Source organism: Microtus oregoni, unplaced genomic scaffold (assembly GCF_018167655.1).
Source record: "Microtus oregoni isolate MIOR12 unplaced genomic scaffold, Mior012 000000F_ref0000247, whole genome shotgun sequence".
Classification (NCBI taxonomy): Eukaryota; Metazoa; Chordata; class Mammalia; order Rodentia; family Cricetidae; genus Microtus; species Microtus oregoni.
The window spans coordinates 31,320,880-31,338,396 of NW_024543059.1; the positions used below are offsets into that span (position 1 = coordinate 31,320,880).

General features: G+C 47.5%; 1 protein-coding gene across 1 annotated transcript in view; it reads right to left on the reverse strand.

Moving 5' to 3' along the window:
* The window catches only part of Gabrg3 (gamma-aminobutyric acid type A receptor subunit gamma3), a 490,239-nt gene extending 473,145 nt beyond the window's left edge, over positions 1 to 17,094 (reverse strand). Inside the window, exons 1-2 of the mRNA XM_041649068.1 lie at positions 16,654 to 17,094; positions 11,891 to 12,039 (exon numbers count right to left, since the gene is read on the reverse strand). Of these exons, the coding sequence (XP_041505002.1) occupies positions 11,891 to 12,039; positions 16,654 to 16,706 (202 nt within the window). The 5' untranslated portion in view covers positions 16,707 to 17,094. The remainder of the gene's footprint in view (positions 1 to 11,890; positions 12,040 to 16,653) is intronic.
* Between the last annotated feature and the right edge of the window lie 423 nt (positions 17,095 to 17,517).

Consider the following 17,517-nt stretch of genomic DNA (forward strand, 5'->3'; position numbering starts at 1 on the left):
TTGTGTGGCCATCTTCTAGAGACCCCAGGTCCATTTCTTTTTCTCTTTTTAATTTTTAAATTAAAATATAATTATGGGACTTTTCTTTTTCAATCTTTTCTGTACTCTATACAGTATACCCTCCATGTTCCCTCTCAAACTCATGATCTCTTTCTGTGTTATTGTTATTGCACACGTGCGTGCGCGTGCACACCCACACACACTTGTATGTATATGACTGGGGCCCCCCCACTCATAGTGTGGGGCTGAACACTCTGTATAGGATAACCAACCCAGAAGCTTAAACCTGGGAAAGCCTTTCTCCTCTTTCTCCTACTCTCAGCGTTCTCTATATTCCTTAGTTCCTAAGGTCCTTTTCACGGGTGATGGACCCTGAGGCTTCCCTCTTCCCTGTTAGCACAGCTACTGATACTGTCCTTTTGGGGGGCTTGTTCAGACAGCCACGTTGCTTCCTTGCCATTTCTCGGAGCCATAATCTCACAGCACTTTTCCTAGTCCTAGTATAGTCTGTCTACTCCCTCTTCCCTGATGTCCCCTGCCTCGAGGGCAGGAGTTGGGCTGTGGATGCATGAATTAGGGCTGGGTACCCCATAGTCACAATTTCTCTGCATTTTGACAAGTTGTGGTTTTCAGTTACCGTCTCTGTCTACTGCAGGGAGAAGTTTCACTGCTGGCGATTTAAAGTTACATGTATCTGTGATAGGAGGGTAAATATTGAGAACCCAGTGAGGAATTATGCTGGTTTAATAAAGTCGTGGCTGTAGTCTCTCCTTTAAGTCCAAGATCTCACAACCCCAGGTAGTTGGTCCGGTTTCCATCCAGCACTAGGCACGGCTGTCCTCTTGTTAAGTGGACCCTGTTACAGTTAGAGATCTGTCAGTTATCACCCAGATATGAGTCCCACTACTGCACCCTTAGGATTATTATTACACCATGAAGGTCTTCACGGTAGTTCATACTTGCAACAGCTAAGTAGGACTAGTTGGTTGTTTGCCTCTCCTGGAATCCTGTTTCCATGGTCTGGTGGTTGCGAATAGAGCAGCAAGGAGCATGGCTGAGCAAGTATCTGTGAAGTAGGGTGTTGAGTCCTTTGGGCATAAGTCAAAGAGTGGTACAGCTGGCTTATATGATAGATTTATTTTTAGCTTTTTGAAAATTCTCCACAATGATCCCCATAGTGGCTGCCCTAGTTTTGAACCCCACCAACAGCAAATGAGGGCTCCCTTCTTCCCATATCCTCACCAGGATTTACTGTCCATTGCTCTCTTGATATTTGCCATTCTGACTGAAGTAAGAAGAAATCTCCAAATCCTTTTAATTTGCACTCCCTAATTGCGAAGGAGGGTGTACACTTTTTTGATACATTTCTTGGCCCCTTTTATTTCTTCATTTAAGAATTCTCTGTTCAGATTCAGAAGCCCTTATTTTGAATGGGTCACTTGCTTTCTTGACTCCTTGTTTTGTTTTTGTTTTTGTTTTTTTACTTATTTATGCATTCAGTATATTAAAGACACATTTCTTTAAAAGGAGCGATCCCAGGCCTGGTCTCGGCCCACACAGGGTACACAGCCTGCAGGGGTGACAGACGGAGCAAACAAGATCAAGCAGCATGTGATGAACGCGGCAGGAGGAAGGATAAAGTATACCCAGGCTCACCTGGAGCTGGGGAAAGGCTTTCCCAAGGAAGGACCTTAGAGTCGGGATTTCAAAGCTGCTAACTGGGGCAGAGGCGGCAGTAGACATGAACAAAGACCGGACAACTGCAGGGGAATGAACAAATGGAAAATACTTTATAGGCTAAATTTTAGGCAGACTGAAGGCTGAGGCCAGGGAGGAAAGGCTGCTATCAGACTCTGGTTTCCACTGACTTCCTGGGAGAACGGTATCAAGACATCTCCTGGGCCACTGCACCCAAGTCTTACTCTAAATCACACACCCACACCCACACCCACACACACTGTCGGATTTTAGTTTCCTTCCTTACAACGATGAATAACGTACCCCCCACTTCTCTGCTCGGTCTGCTCCTTGTTGAACATATAGTCCAGGACAACCAGGATTGTGGTGTGGGCCACAGACCACACAGCAGGGCCAGGCACCTTGCAGATATCAGGAAGATTTGATGAAACAAATTAAGGAACTCAGAAGAAAGCACTCTCAGAGAGTAATGCCGACCCTGGGGATCGTCATCTGGGAGGAAGAAATTGGATTCTTACCCACTGCTGGTGGAGTAAATTAGCAGTTACCGTGGAAATCAGTATGGAGGCTGCTGAAAAACTAGCTAAGGGATACAGGTTTGATCTAGCTATGCCAGTCCTGGGTGCCCACCCAAAGGACCCAAAAATATTCTACCGCAGATATACCTGTCCATCTGGGTTTCCTGCAGCCGTATTCACGGTAGAAAGAAATGGGCTAGTCCTTGGATGCCCATCGATAAATATATGGAGAAAAAAAAAACACAGCGGATCTACACAAAAGTTTTTTTCATCTGTAAATAAATCTATGTCCTTTGCAAGGAAATAGACGAAACCATAGAGCGTGTTAAGTGCAAAAGACCAGACTTTATGTTTTAGTTACTTTTCGATTGCTTTGACAAAACGCCATGACCAAGGCAACCTATAGAAGGGATGGTTTATTTGGGGCTTCCTGTTCCAGGAGGACAGATGTCCGTCACCATCGTAGTGGGGAAATGGGGCAGCAATTACAAGTGATAAATGGAGCATCAAGCTGAGCGCTCACATCCTCAACCACAAGCAGGAAGCAGGGTTCTGAAACCCCAGAGCCTGTCCCCAGCGACATCCTTCCTCCAGCAAGGCTGTACCTCCTAAGGCTCCCCAGAGGGCACCACCCACAGGGAATCAAGTGTTTAAATGTCTGAGACTCTGTGGGTTCGTTCATTAAAACCAGGACAGTCAGAAGGACAAGAAGCACAGAAGCCGTGTTTTCCCTACCATGTGGGAAGACTATACAACGATATGTATGAACAAACAGGAAAAAGGAGTGTCCAGCAAGAGGCGGGAAGGGAATGGGGCGTGAAGGAGAGGGATAAGATGGAAGCGCACTGCACATGCATGAAAATAGTGAAGCTTATTGTTCTTGTTATTTCATAAAAATAATACACAGCAGTAAAAACCTTACATGCATCACGGTTACCATGATCACAGCAAGAACAACACTGAGAAAGCCAACCAACCATAGCAGCAGATAAAGGTTCTGTGAGACACCTTTAGAAAGCCAACCAACCATAGCAGCAGATAAAGGTTCTGTGAGACACCTTTAGAAAGCCAACCAACCATAGCAGCAGATAAAGGTTCTGTGAGACACCTTTTTGGTCTTGGGAACAGACTTTTTTTTCTTTCATTTTATTCCCATATACTTGTCTATTTCAACCATCTGTCCATGTCTCTATTTATTTATTTACCTTAGTAATGGGGATGGAACCCAGGCCTCACACATGTGTAGTGAGACAGAAGCAAGCCCTCGCTGGCTTCCTGTAATGACCAACAGCTATTAACCCCTCACCTCATCGGTGCCAGGCTTTGAACTAAGTGCCTTGCCCTGAATCCTCTTAGTCATCTCCAGCAGGAGCATTCCAAGAAGCACTGTCTCCACCCCCAACTCTACAAAGCCCAGAAGGTCACCCAGTAAGGCAGGAGCAGCCTGAGAGCTGGAAGCTCAAGATGGATGGGGGCTGCTTCCTCTAAGTATCAGTGACCAGCATCAGCCTCTTCCTTTCCCAGTGCTCACATGAGCAGGATTGCATCAGGGGTACACAGCTCCAGCTGTGTAGAATCTCCACCTAACCCACACTCTCCCTGCTCTCGTCTAGGGAACACTTGAGATAACAGCAGACCCTGCTTTCTTTCGGATTGCACACCAAGACAGGCCATTCATGCCATGACACAAACCTCACGAAACTTCATGGGACTCCAGTTGTTAAAAGTGTGGTCTTTGACCATGGCACAACGAAATTAGAAATCAAAAACAGAAAGATGCCTTGAGTCACCTCGAATATTTAGGAAATAAAGGGAACACATCCAAATAGTCAAGAGTCAAAAGTGAAATGAAATAGAAAGGACTTTGTCTCTAGCAGATGAAACACAGAAATATGAGGGAAAATATAAGGAGTCCTGATAGCGGGAAACTCAGGAGAAACTGTGAGGCTGGACTCTAGATTCGAAAAGAGATGAAAGGCTGGAGAGATGGCTCAGAGGTTAAGAGCATTGACTGTTCTTCCAAAGGTCTTGAGTTCAATTCCCAGCAACCACATGGTGGCTCACAACCGTTGTAATGGGGTCTGGTGCCCTCTTCTGGCCTGCAGGCATACACACAGACAGAATACTGTCTACATAATAAATAAATAAATATAAAAACAAAGAAAAGAGATGGAGTTTATAACGTCAACCTCCCTCCTAATAAACTAGAAGAAAAAAATAACCTAAAAGTAAACATAAGAGTGGCAATAGTGCAAGAATAGTGAGCTGGAAAACTGGGGTAACACCCATTCCACCATGTCAGGTTCCAGCCCTGGTTTTTGTATTCTGAAACAATATCGAGGCAGTTCTGTTGCAATGCCCAGCTGTGGGCAGCTGGACTAACTCTGTGTCTAATGAGCATCTCCTCACATGTGGCAGTAGGGATCCCCGCCCACACCCAAGGGTACCATCTTGCAGCAAGAGGATCTGCAAGGTACCACGAACCAGATATTGGCTCCACAGTGATGAGGCCTGCAGACCAAAGCAGAGACCTGGTGACCTGGTGACGGGACAAAGCGGTCAGCTGCAGCAGCTGTCTGAGGACTCTCTCCTGGCTCTCAGAAACCATGCTGAAAGGGAAGCCACAACAGTGTGGGTCTGGGCAGGGTTGATTGTGAGACATCTGTCACTTTGTGTTGGTTGGCAGTGGCCAGTGATTACCTATACTCTTGGTCACGACTTCATTATGCCTCTTAGAGACAGAAGCCTACAGGGGTCTCCCCAAGTTGTCTGTTGGGGAGCAACAGTAAGGCCCATCATCCAAGACGGGAGTCCTTCTCATTCATACGCACTAATCCAGATGCAGCTACTTTGCTCAGTTCCTCAAGCAGTAATGAATAAACATAAGAAACAAATCGTTTTTATTCTATGAACTGAACTGATTATTCAAATGAGGTCCAGGCATTTATATTTAGGATTATATTTAGGAACGCAAGATTATATTTAGGAATATATATATATATATATATATATACATATTTAGGAATATATATGTGTGTGTGTGTGTGTGTGTGTGTGTGTGTAATTTACCAAATCATCCTTTCAAGAAACACTAAATTGCTTATACAATAAAACTTCATTACACATTTCCAATAAGAGAAGTATACATCCTCACTCAAATTATGATTTAGCTGAATTTCTGGGTGACACTCATGAAGCCTGCCTTACACAGAGGCCGTGTAAACCAAGAGAGGATGGGCGTGGGTCCTAACTGCTCAGGAACGAGTCAAGAGCCATTTTCCCCAAACAGGAAGACTCCTCCAGAGGGGTGATCTGCTACAAAACATGGGGGGACTTAACCTGGCAGCTCTGAGGTGTGTCTAATTAGTCTCTCAGGAGATGGCAGGTATAATTTCTCCACCAGGTTTGTTCTCCACCTCCCTTATGCATTTGAATTAAAATTTGTGGGAGAGGCAGTTAACTAACTCCACAGTAATAGCTCTCTCACTTCAGGCACAGCAATTAAGAATGTCTGTTTCCTCTCCTCCTACATCTGTTCTGAGACTGGAGTGAATACATTGACATCATGCTCTGGGTGCACAGTAATTGCTGGGAAGTGACGGCACGGCCGTCGGTACAGTAGGCTGTGGAGCAGAGGAAGAGTCTAGCCTAGCTGCGCCCAAGTCAGGTTGGCAGGATTTAAAACATGAAACTCTGGTTGACCTTAGTCATGCAACTTCCGGGAGACATTAGGCTGTGCACGAACAGTGCACAGTGGGCCGAGGGACCTAACTTCTAACTTCCTCTTCCTTGGCAACTGGAAGGGCAACCTGATATTTGTTCTTCATTACTTGAGAATCAAACAGTGTCTCCCCCCCCCCATTAACTTCTTTGTTAATTTTTGGCCTGAAGGTCAAACCCAGGGCAGCGTACTTTGGGCAAAGACTCTACTCCTGCCCCACACGTCCAGTCTCTCCTATTTTAATTCAGATATGACCATGACAACGGTGGAACACGGCAGACAGGACCAGCAAAAGAAAGAGCCAGGGATGCTCTCTGCTTCCCACTGCTAACCACTCTTTTTGCTGAGAGCTCACCTCTGTGGCCAATGGGTCTCAGACATCCATCCCAGAGCCCCAGCATTCTTAGCAATGCTCACTCGAGGACTGAAAGAGCCACGTGAAAAGAATTTCTTAAAAATCACAGGTCATTCATCTAGGGGATCTAAAACGTAATCTTAACTGTAGAAACTGAGAGCAAAACAGTGGCTAGCAGAGGCTGGGGGGGGGGGGGGTGAGCAGATGGGGGAGTGGCCATCAGGCGCTAAGTCGGAGGCAGTCAGAAGCTGCTGTGTGGCCGCCCACGTTCGTGAACACAGACCTCAGTGCTATGCTGTATACTTCAAAGGTGCACGAAATGGAACTTCAATGTTTTCAACACGAGAACTTATCAACATTTGGGTAAAGAGATGTAATGAATATGACCATCAAAAAGGTCATATGTGAAAACTGTTGGCACACGCAGGGCATTCAGCGGGAACACAGGTGTGCCTGTCATGTTCCCTGGGTCACTACAGTAACACATCCTACTTTTCCATCATGACCCGACTGCCTTCCACACACATTTAGAAGTTACAGCACATTTGAGGAAACATGCTTCAGAGAAGCTAGAGCCTGCAGAAGAGGAACTCAGCAGTGAACTGTCTCTCCACTGACTGACCCAAGAGAAGATCTACGTGAAATGGGCCTGTGGTCATTTCTACCCATTGCCTCTGTCATCACACAGAGTTATGTATAACAATACATAACTTCATTTTTTTCCCACATTACTCTAATGGCATTTGCTCTCCATTTTCTCCTCTAATAATCTATACTCTGAGATGTGGTTAAACACCTTAAGATCCCTACCACGAGTTTATCTCAGTCATTACCTTCTTTTCCACAATTATACTGTTCGAAAGTTTATCCTCCTGTATAGCTTTTCCCGTCTCATAGGACAAGATCTACTCCTCAGACAATGGTATCCTATGTGGCCCTGGATGGATGGAGGACATGGCTTTAGCATTATTTAAAATGATAGATGATTGCCAAGAGACTACAACAGATTCATCTATAATTTAGGATCTAACAGAGAGAATCACTATGAACTACAGGTATAAATACAATGATCACAATTTATGATGTGGAAAGTAATGAAGGGAGTCTGTGACATAAGCAGATCCACATCCATCTCTTTATGACAGACAACGACGCCAGGGAGAGTTTAGCATACAGACAGTGCTGGGTGCTGTAGCTGTAGCTGGATGGAGTGGGGAAGGGGAGGAGAGAGAGGGAGAGAGAGAGAGAGAGAGAGAGAGAGAGAGAGAGAGAGAGAGCGCATGCACAGTGCACCTGTATTTTGGAAGTAGAACTGTCCTTGAAACAGAAAACACCAATGTTCAACCAAAAACTGCAGAAAGCATGTAATCACGCTACAGGAGGGCGCCCTGGTCATACCACAGCCTGCCATCCTGGGTAGGCACTCAGAAAAGCAGCAACTACATTTGAAGGATCAATGCTATGAAAAACTCAAGGGAGAGACTCTTGGCTTCCTCTGGTAGGAAGGTAAAGGAGGGTCATGATCTAAAGGACAGTGCCTTCAGGAGGTAAGATTATGAAGAGCAGTTGAGCTTAGTGTAGAAGCAGGGAAGCAGGACAGCAGAAGCCACACAAGGAAACCACGTGAGCTAATGCCCCTGAACATGTCACACAGAATGCAGCGGAAGTGGAGAAGTAGGCGAGCAGGCAAGGGCATAGTTTTTTCATGTATTTCTCTAGGTCCTAGACTTCATCTTAGAAGCAGAGTAGAATCTTCAAGAGTTTCCAATCCAAAAAGTTTAGTTAACTTGGTGGGGATGCCTGTATCTTCTCTCCAGAGCTGCCTGGGGGACCTGTCTCCTCCTTGATCTGTAACAGCGCAACATAGTACGGGCAGGTTGGTGTTGTTCTCCAGATGGCCACTGCATGAATTTGTACAGAGAACACAGAAAACATGCTGAGGAACTGGGGGAGAGGGATGTCAAAGGGGAAGTGAGCTAGCAAGTCAACTGAGTGCTCCACTAAGCTAACAGCAAACCAGTCCGCAGCATCTCAGCTGAGAATCCTTTGCTGTACTGTGACAGGGTAGGGCAATGGTCACCACCGGTAAAGTGCACTAAACTTGAACAGAAATCATAACAACAGAAAAGCAATGCTGATCTTTGTGAGAAACCGGCCTTCAACGCAGAGCCCTCCCTGCCAGGAAAGAAAACACAGACACAGTATCTTCCCAGGAGAACAGCTCTTAGGCAGTTAACTCTACTCTAGCTGAGTATCAGCAAGTTGCTAGAGCTTGCTAGTCAAGTGCTACTTAGTATTCAGCTGAGAAAGGAAGATACACCCACAAGCCTATGGGGGACAGGGACTTTTATCAGGACACTGGGCTGCCCCAAGATCCAGGGGACAGCAACAGGAGGGCTTCAGACTGTGAAATCAGAGAAGCATCCTGCCTTGTGTGAAATCCTTTCACTTCAAAACCACAGGGCCCTTCTCCTGTGAAAAATCCACAGCTCTTTATGTACTCAGCAGGAAGCCTTCCCTAACCCATGGCCTCTTTCTATGGTTCCAGCTTCCTGCAGCCAGCCATCATCGAAAATTAGGTGAGCACAGTACAGGAAAGTATTTTGAGAGTGTGTTTACATAATGTGTATCACAGTATGTTGCTACCGCTTGGCTATTTTATGTGTTATTATTGTAAAGTTCTTACACTGCCTTATTAATTAAATCCTATCACAGGATATTATAGGTCCTCTGTAGGACAGGATATCATGGGTGCTTTCAGGAACACATCGAGGGTCCTGAAATAAAACTCACATGGATAAGGAGGAAGCTATTTTAAACTGTAGAAGTGTGAACGTAGCTTGCCTGTGGCACCGAAAGGACCTTCCTATTTGCCATCCAAGCATTGTGTGTGTGTGTGTGTGTGTGTGTGAGAGAGAGAGAGAGAGAGAGAGAGAGAGAGAGAGAGAGAGAATAGGCTTCCTCAAACTTTCTATGAACAGCAAGTGATAACTGACCTTTCAGAAGGGCGACAGAGGTCTGGGTGGGAAGCCGAGCGGAACCACTTCCTGCCTAAAAAAATGTCCTCAACCCAGAGAGTCTGTTACCATGATGGAAGGTATCGGCTAGACTGACCTTTTTCAGAACTGCACGTTTGTCTTTGTTCTGGCCCACACTGAGGAAGCCAGCAACACAAAGCAGAGAGAGCTAACTCAAATATGGCATGAGTCTTTAAAACTTCAAGCCTGCCCCAAGTGATACACAAGCCACACCTCCTAATCCTCCTCAAACAACCACCACCTGAAGACCAAGTTCTCAAATATACGAGCCTATAGGTTTGAACCACTTCCATTTAAACCACCACAAGGGCACAGCCAGTCATGGCTTTTAGGCTCAGTTAAAGACACCAGGCATAAACTCCAACTTGTTTTAAAATTAATTTGGAGTTTGAAAAAGCTTCAACCTGGCTTCCAGTCCAATTAGAAAGTTGTTGGTTACTACATAATCTTTGTTCCACGGGTGTGCAAGTGGCCATATCTTGCCAGGCCAGTCCTTACTGTAGTCCCGGGCTTCACATATGGTCAAGAGTGTGCATGCCTTTTCTTCTGGGGCAACCTGCATAGGACGCTCCAGCTCTCTGAATCCTAGCCAGTAGGAATGAAGCTTTTTGGTGTGTGTCACCTTGAGCTCTCTGCGTGCTATGGATGACGTATGTGGTGTCTGTGGCAATTGTCTTACCACCAAGCTCTGAAGGGTAACCAGGAGCAATGTCCGTGTCTTAAAATGCCTGGAGGAGGGTCTATGGGACCTCGCTGAAACAACCAGAAAAGAAATAACCATGTCTGGCGACAGGCTTTTTATTTAATAGCTTATGGTGTGGGGGAGATGCAACATCCAATTAAACCATTTAATTTCCTTTTATGCGTGTGCTGGTGTGTATTTAGGAAGCGTCTTTAGAAACAGATTTCTATACTCCTCAGAGTTCCTGACCCCTCCCACTCTACCCTCCCATCCTCCACATCATTTAACCATTCCTAGCTCATGGTTTTCCTGTCCCCTTTGTCCCAAACCTGCATTCCAGCCCCTCCTCTTCAAATCTGCCCTCCCCACGGTCACTTAGAGTTCCCTGACTTCTGTAGTTACTCCAGTGTAACACACTGATCTGAATAGTCAAAGCTACCATCCACATATGAAAGACAATATGAGATGTTTGTCTTTCCAATCTGGATTACTTAGGATGAACATTCCAAGCTCTATTTACCTAAAAATTTCATAAATTTACTTTTTAACACATGAACAATAGTCCATTGCATAAATGTACTGCATTTTTTTATTCTTCGGTTCCTGACTATTTTTCTTCCCTGGCTATCACGAATAGAGGATCAATGACTATGGATAAATGGGCAGGTCATCTGGGCAGGAGGACATCCAGTCCTTGGGTAGAAACCTATGAGTGGTAGAGCCACATCACATGGTAGATCTGTTTCCCCATCTTCTTGAGACACCTCCACACTGATTTCCACAGAGCTTGCCCCAGCTTGTACCCACACTAAGAGCAAATAAGTGGTTTTATTTCCTGCATCCAGGCCAGCATTGGTTGTCATCTCTAGACATCCTGGCTGCAGTCAACCGAAGAAATATGTTTAAAGCTGGATGCCAGTTAGAGAAGAGTGGTACTTCTCATCATTGCATACAAGAAGAGACACGTGGAAATTTGACATTGCTTTTCCGGTATCACAGTGGGTACACACCTTTAAATTCTCCTGCACAAACCACAAATATTTTGAAATCCCACGCCAGTTAGAGCAAAGGTAATTTTAGATCCTGATACAGATAAACTGTAGTCCTGGACTAGGAAAGTGGGAGGGATTTTCTGGCAATGGTCACACGAAAGTTTACGAGCTGATGAGCACTGTCAACAACAGCTCCATCGAAAGAGTTCTGAGAAACTTCCTAAAAGAAGAGCCAATAATCTGCATCAATATTACCACCACCCCCACCCCGTGAAGGAGCCTGAGGACAGAATGAACACACGCTGCAGATCTGACAGGAGTCAACCAGCAAGGAGCTCTCAACCCCAGCAGTAAAAAAGCAAAATGCAGCTTTCACAGACCACCCTGGATAAGAGGGAATAGCAAGGGGATCCGTTTCCATGAAGACACGCACTGATGACAACAAAACATGCAGCAAGCTCAGTGGACTCACTGAGAAACTGGTCCATTTCTCAGTGCTACTACAGGGCGCAGAACGTCCTCGGTACTACTGGCCTACGCATACATGTTGCCTGTAAAACTTAAGGAAGCAAAACACACATTAGAAAACACCTCACAGGAAGAACACTTCTGTTAGCAGAACAGCCCTGCCCATGTTAAACTAGACACAGGGCAACGGGTAAGTTGATGACAAAGTCACAAGGTTATGATGGGAAATACAGACCCCCACCTGGCAGACCAGGGCCAGTCTCTCGGGTTTCCTGTCACTCACTTAAACTGTGACGAATATTGTAGACCCAATTGCACTAGGTTAGCAACGCTGCACTTGTAACTATTCACTATGAAAATTCTAAATTCACATACTGTCAGAATGTCTTTTGTATCAGAATAACAAACGGGCACTCACTTCCAATGTCCGGCCGCAGCTTTTTGTCATATTCTCTCAGCAATTTGTTGAGAATCAGCGTCACGTCAGTGTCCTGGGATCGGGGCGCCAAGACCCACTTCTGGTTTGACGGAGAGTCTTCACTTTCATCCTCCTCCACCCTCCTGGACCTGCAGTTACAATGTAACGAGACACGTAAGTTGGAACATTTCCAGAAAATTCCTCAGACTTGTCCATTCTCAGTGCTACTACAGGGAGCGGAATGTCCTCCATACGCTGGCCTAGTCATACATGTTGCCTGTAAAACTTAAAGAAGCAAAACACACATTAGGAAATACCCCCACAGGAAGAACATGACTGTTGTTAGCAGAACAGCCCTGCCCAAGTTAAACCAGACACAGGGCAATGGGTAAGTTGATGACAGACTGACCGACAGGAAATAGGCACCTAACTCACCTGCCCAAGTCAGACACACTTCCGAGTACTCTGTGGTGCTGTTTCTAAGTTCCACCAAGACTGAAGAGGGAGGGCGGAGCTTTTACAGAGCAGACTCCCTGAAAACAGCTGACTCTGATTGTGCCTTCCCTGCGGGCTGGGCTTTGGGAGACAATCGTGTGGGCATTCTGAGGTGGCCTAATTTGCTGGCACTCAGCAAGGGGGACGGCCGGGAGATGTGTTTGTTGATGAGCACAGAATGCCCTCTGGCAGTTTACACCTTGATCACCCAAACTGGTTCATCTCTTTCTCAGCAGGCTTTCAGAATTAAGTATTTTCTAGTATGTCTTCAACACTCTATGCTTTTAAGTGGCTCCCAATGAGCCCTGGACGTCTCTGACCTTCTGCCCAGCTCTGCTAAGCACCACAGCCCTTTCTGTAGAGCGACACGTGCTTACAGAAGGAGATACCTCTTCCTCCTCATGAGGAGAGACCTCAAGACAACAGCAGGTTTTCTCAGTGAGTGAGACCTACCCAGTCACAGCACCTGCGGCTTGGGAGAAAAGAGTATTTTTCAACCTTGATGCAATACTTCTCTTCTCTTAAGTGGGATGCCCCTGAAAGTTAGAAGAGCTTAAGAAAAAAAACCCTGTCCTCCTTCGTCTTTGTGTGTGTGCCTTGATATCATTCTTCTACAAGAGGGTGGAAGGGGGCGCAAGCACAGCAATTTGCTCCCACTGGGTATAAGACCAGTTCTGTTCTGTTGTGAATCCCAGACAGGCGTCCATTGTGAGCTCCACACCAAGGTGCATGTCCTTGGTTTCCTGAAGCTAACAGGGAGTCGGTGAAGAGTATAAACACTTAAAAGTTCAGCCCTTCGTCTTCACTGAGATCTTCAGAGGCATATAGAAATGTTTCCATACAAGTCAGCTTGTCTTTGCATCAGCCTTACATGTGTTAAGAAGATACAGCTGGCAGGTCAAGCAGTCTAAACCCCAATCCACGCCCTGCTGTCTTGTCTTTACTGAAGATGGGTCCCTCGGGACTCCGGGAAGCCACCAAGATCTGAAGATGGTGAAGTCCACACATGTAATGGTGCTTTATTTACATATAATGTCCACAGATGCTTCTGATCGTTCCCAGGTGACCAGTTCAACACAGCTGCTATGTCAACAGCTATGACAAGCTATTGGCTAGGGAATGAGGACAAGAAGACAGCTGGACGTGTTCGGGACTATGTCTCCAATCAACAGCTGCTCAGAGCCGCAAATGAGGAAGGTGTGGACGAGAAAGGACAGTGAGCCACGTGAGTGTGGGATGTTGATAATGAGTCTCGCGGAATAGCGTTTGCAATTAAGCTTCTCCTAAACCGATCTGGAAGTGAATTCTGTTTCATGAATAACTCACAAGCTCAGGGATTGAAATAAGCCGTCCACAGACGCCGAAACTGTTGTGGCTTTTTACCGAAGCTGAGCGTTCACCACCAAGAGGAACTTGGGATAGTTGGTGTCTCCACCCAATAAGGGAGATGCACTTCACTGGCTGTGAAGCTGCATTTGTACAAAGAATGTGGTGGAGTTTTAAATGCCCAGGTATTTTATGTAGCCGGAAGCTGTATCAGCAATGTTAAAATATCATGGTCTTAGGAAAGCAAAACAAAACAAGAAAAAGCGCGAGTCATCTGGACAGCGGATAGCCACACACTGCCTTTAGGACCTAACAAATTATCCCAGGACAAAGATACTTGGGGGCTGTGAAATTGGGTAGATAGTTCCTCTAAGTGACATGAGGCCTCCAGGGTGCCCTGCTACATTCCTGTCTTTCTCCTGCCCTCCCTTTCTTGTCTTCCTCTGGCCACCTCTTGCCCGGCCGTCTCCACCACTGCAGAGGCACTGGGTCTACAGCTCTACCCACGGTCCTCACTGGCCCATCAGTCACGTGTGCATAATCAGTACACTCAGCCCCCCCTGTTAACTGTACTCCTAGACCCGGAACAGTCCCAGAAAAGCCCGCTACTTCAAGGGCGGGTATTATTAGGAGTCTCATTCTCCCTCTAGTGGTCAGAGGCGGTACCTGAAATTGCATAAGCTTCTTCCTGAGAGGCTGGGCAGGAGGGAGTGCTGGGGTTAAGGGCCGGAAAAGCAGACGCTTCTCTCTCCTCCGTGGAACCCCAGCTATGGAGCTGGTACAAAGTGCTTCAGAGGTCCTTGCTCCTCAGTTGCCAGCACTGAGCTTTGCCCAGTCCCGGAGATTAACCCTCCCCCTCTACTGTGCCCTGAAGGAAACCAGTCTCACCTCAGAGGACCCACTAGCAGGTGGATGGAATGGGATTTCCTTTCTCTTCAGAATTCTACATGGGTTATATATAACCTTCTGAGCACTCTATTGCTTGGATTGCTGCCTCCTAAACAGCATTGCTGCAATTAGCTTTTCCTTAAAAGTTAAGCAAGCGCATGCTCAATCCCCAGACATTTCCTTCTGTTCATACACCTTCTCTTCATCAGAATGACAGGAGCAACCTCCAAAGGAGTTTTCAACTTTAAAACGAATCCCTGAACCTAGGAAATTAGTAAGCATGTTCCAAACATTGAAATGAGGTGCCACGTTTTCCCCTGTAATAAGCTCTGCCGTGGGTACCAGGGGTGGGGGAGACACAAGGGATCCTGTCAGAGTCTACATAGGGAGCATCCATACCAGCAAGGAATTTTGAATGCTGAAGAGAATCCTCTCAGAGACACTAAACCCATTAAAAAAGTAAACACCCTTTAAAGTGAGGCATACAGCAATAAAATGAGCACCAAATGGATTCTTTTAAGCTGATAAGCAATTATAATTGCCACGACTGAAGGCTGTGATAGAGAACATGTAACATCAATACATGTACCTTGGCTGGGAAGAAAAGATGAGGACTCCCAAGAGAGTCTCATGTTTGGGAGTGTGCAGAAACCAGACTGCTCCACCTTCCCCCGGTCATACACAGAACGATGAGAGAACCTGGCATCTTTTCTTGCAGAACTGCAACTATCTATAAATCTACACAGATGATCCAACCCCAGACTGCAAGCCAGGTTTCTGAGGTGCTGGCTAGAGGAAGGGACTTGCTGATGCCACTGCAGCCTTATTGATGCTTCTGGTGGCGTCTGTTCTGAACCAAGGTCCCTCCAGACACAAGCCCCTTCAAAACACACTTGTGCATCGCACGTTCTAGCTGCCTCCTTGGACAAGAAGAAACTTTGGTGGAGAGGCCTCCCCTTCCTAAGTGTTCAAGTCACCAGTGTTAACTCAGTAAATCCTGGGGGATAGGGACTGGGATTTCTTCCTTAGGGTAAGGACCTTGGTTAGATGGAGCAAGCATTTGGGAAGCCCTCCTCTCACAGTTTTGGGGAGTTATTGAGGAGACCTCATAGTTATTTGATATTTCACACACGTGAAGGATGATGGACACCGGTGAGGGCTACAGGACCTGTGAACCACAGGGATGAAGGCTTTCTAATTTGCTTTCTGGTTCAGGAAATTGAGAAACGTCCAAACAAGTGTGCTCTCTGGAAGGGATGGGGAGCCCTCTGACTCCTAGGGTGAGGGTAGGGAATGCAGTCAGGGATTTCCCAAGTGCAGGGTAGTCTACAAGCTGGAGCCAGAATATCAGTCTGGGAGATGGGAATTAAACCATGTCAACGTCTCTGGTTGTGTTTATGGCAACAGGCTTTAACCCTTCCAGTGCCGCCGCCCTTTTTATGTGCCCTTGTCTGTCTCTGGAGTGCTTCTGAGTTTCTGTGAGCTGACTGGTGCTGGTTTTGGGTATTCACGGTGAGGTAATTTCCCATAGTTTCAGGAAGAAGCGCCCGTGTGAACCGCAACATGATTCTTTTATAGAGTCTGAAGTGCTTGTATGTGGTGTAGGAGCTGGGGGAGATGCAGGACTCTTCCTGACCACCTGCTCCAGCCCCCTCCAGCACAGGGTGACTGAGAAAACAGAATTCCTGGGTCTTGGGATTTCTTTTCAATGATGGAATGGATATAGAATGTTAACCCATGTGTGTCAGTAAGCCCTTGGAAGAGATGAGAAAGATAAGGCCACTGCCTCATCATTCTGAATTCCAAATTCCCTTAAAAGCACCACATCCTAAAATCGCCTGAACAGACCCCACACACATCCGGTGGCGGAGGGGCTGAAGCGGCCCTGGAGAGGGGGTCTGGTCCTGGGGGAGACCTACAGGTGAGGTGCCTGAACCATCCATCTCCTGCAACCCAGTGGACGGTGCGCACCAGGGACTGTCGGCCAGCAGACAGCGCCCCCCGCCGCCCTCCCGCCCCCGCCGGCCTCGGGGGAACGCCTGGCAGCCACTTACCGAGCGTGTAAGCCCGAGAACAGGCAGAGGAGAAGCAGCAGCTTCGCAGCCATGGCGCTCCGGGCGCGGGTCCGAAGCCTCTGCCGGGCGCGGCTGTCCCGGCTTTCCTCCGGCTCAGGCGCCCAGGCTAACACGGGCTGCAGCGCCTCAGATCCGGCGGGCCGGGAGGGACAAGTGTCAGCTCCGAGCGCCGCGGCCCCGACGGTCCCGGCTCCGCGGGGCGCACGCGGGATGTGTCCGCTCCCGGGCGCTCTCGGCGTGCGGGGCGGGGGAGATGAGGACGGGCGGCAGGTGGCGGGGCGCCCTCCTCCCGCAACCCGAGACCCGCGGGCCACCCGCCCACTACCCGGGCTGGCTCGGGGCTCTGAGCTGGGGCCGCTGCGCTCCGAGGCGGGGCAGGAGGTCGCGGCTGCTCTGGCGGTGCCCGCCAGCCGCGGCGGGGAGGAGTTTCCCCAATTAACACGCTTGGCAACGCCGGGCGAAGGCAGCGAGGTTTGAATGGACTCGGAGTTGGAGGTCGGGAAAGGGGGCGGGGCTGGGGAGGAGAGCTTGGGGATCCCGCAGGGAGGCACAGAAAGGGCCCGGGGACTGGCCCGTGTCATCGATAAAGCCTTGGGCACTAGTAGTTTTTCTGCAGTGCACCCACCCCAGTTGCCTCCCGTGCCGTACGTCTTCTCTTAGAGACGCCATTGCAAGGAGGCGAAATGTTTTGCCCAAAGGCGATCTTCTCTAGCGTGGTGCTTGTTTCCCTCAACTCCCCCTGGTGCTTGTAATTGTGGCTTGCTGGGAAGTCCCAACCATGTCCCTTTTTCTCCTAAAGAGAGGCTAGAGCATATCGGTAATTAGCAGAAGAGAAATGATTAA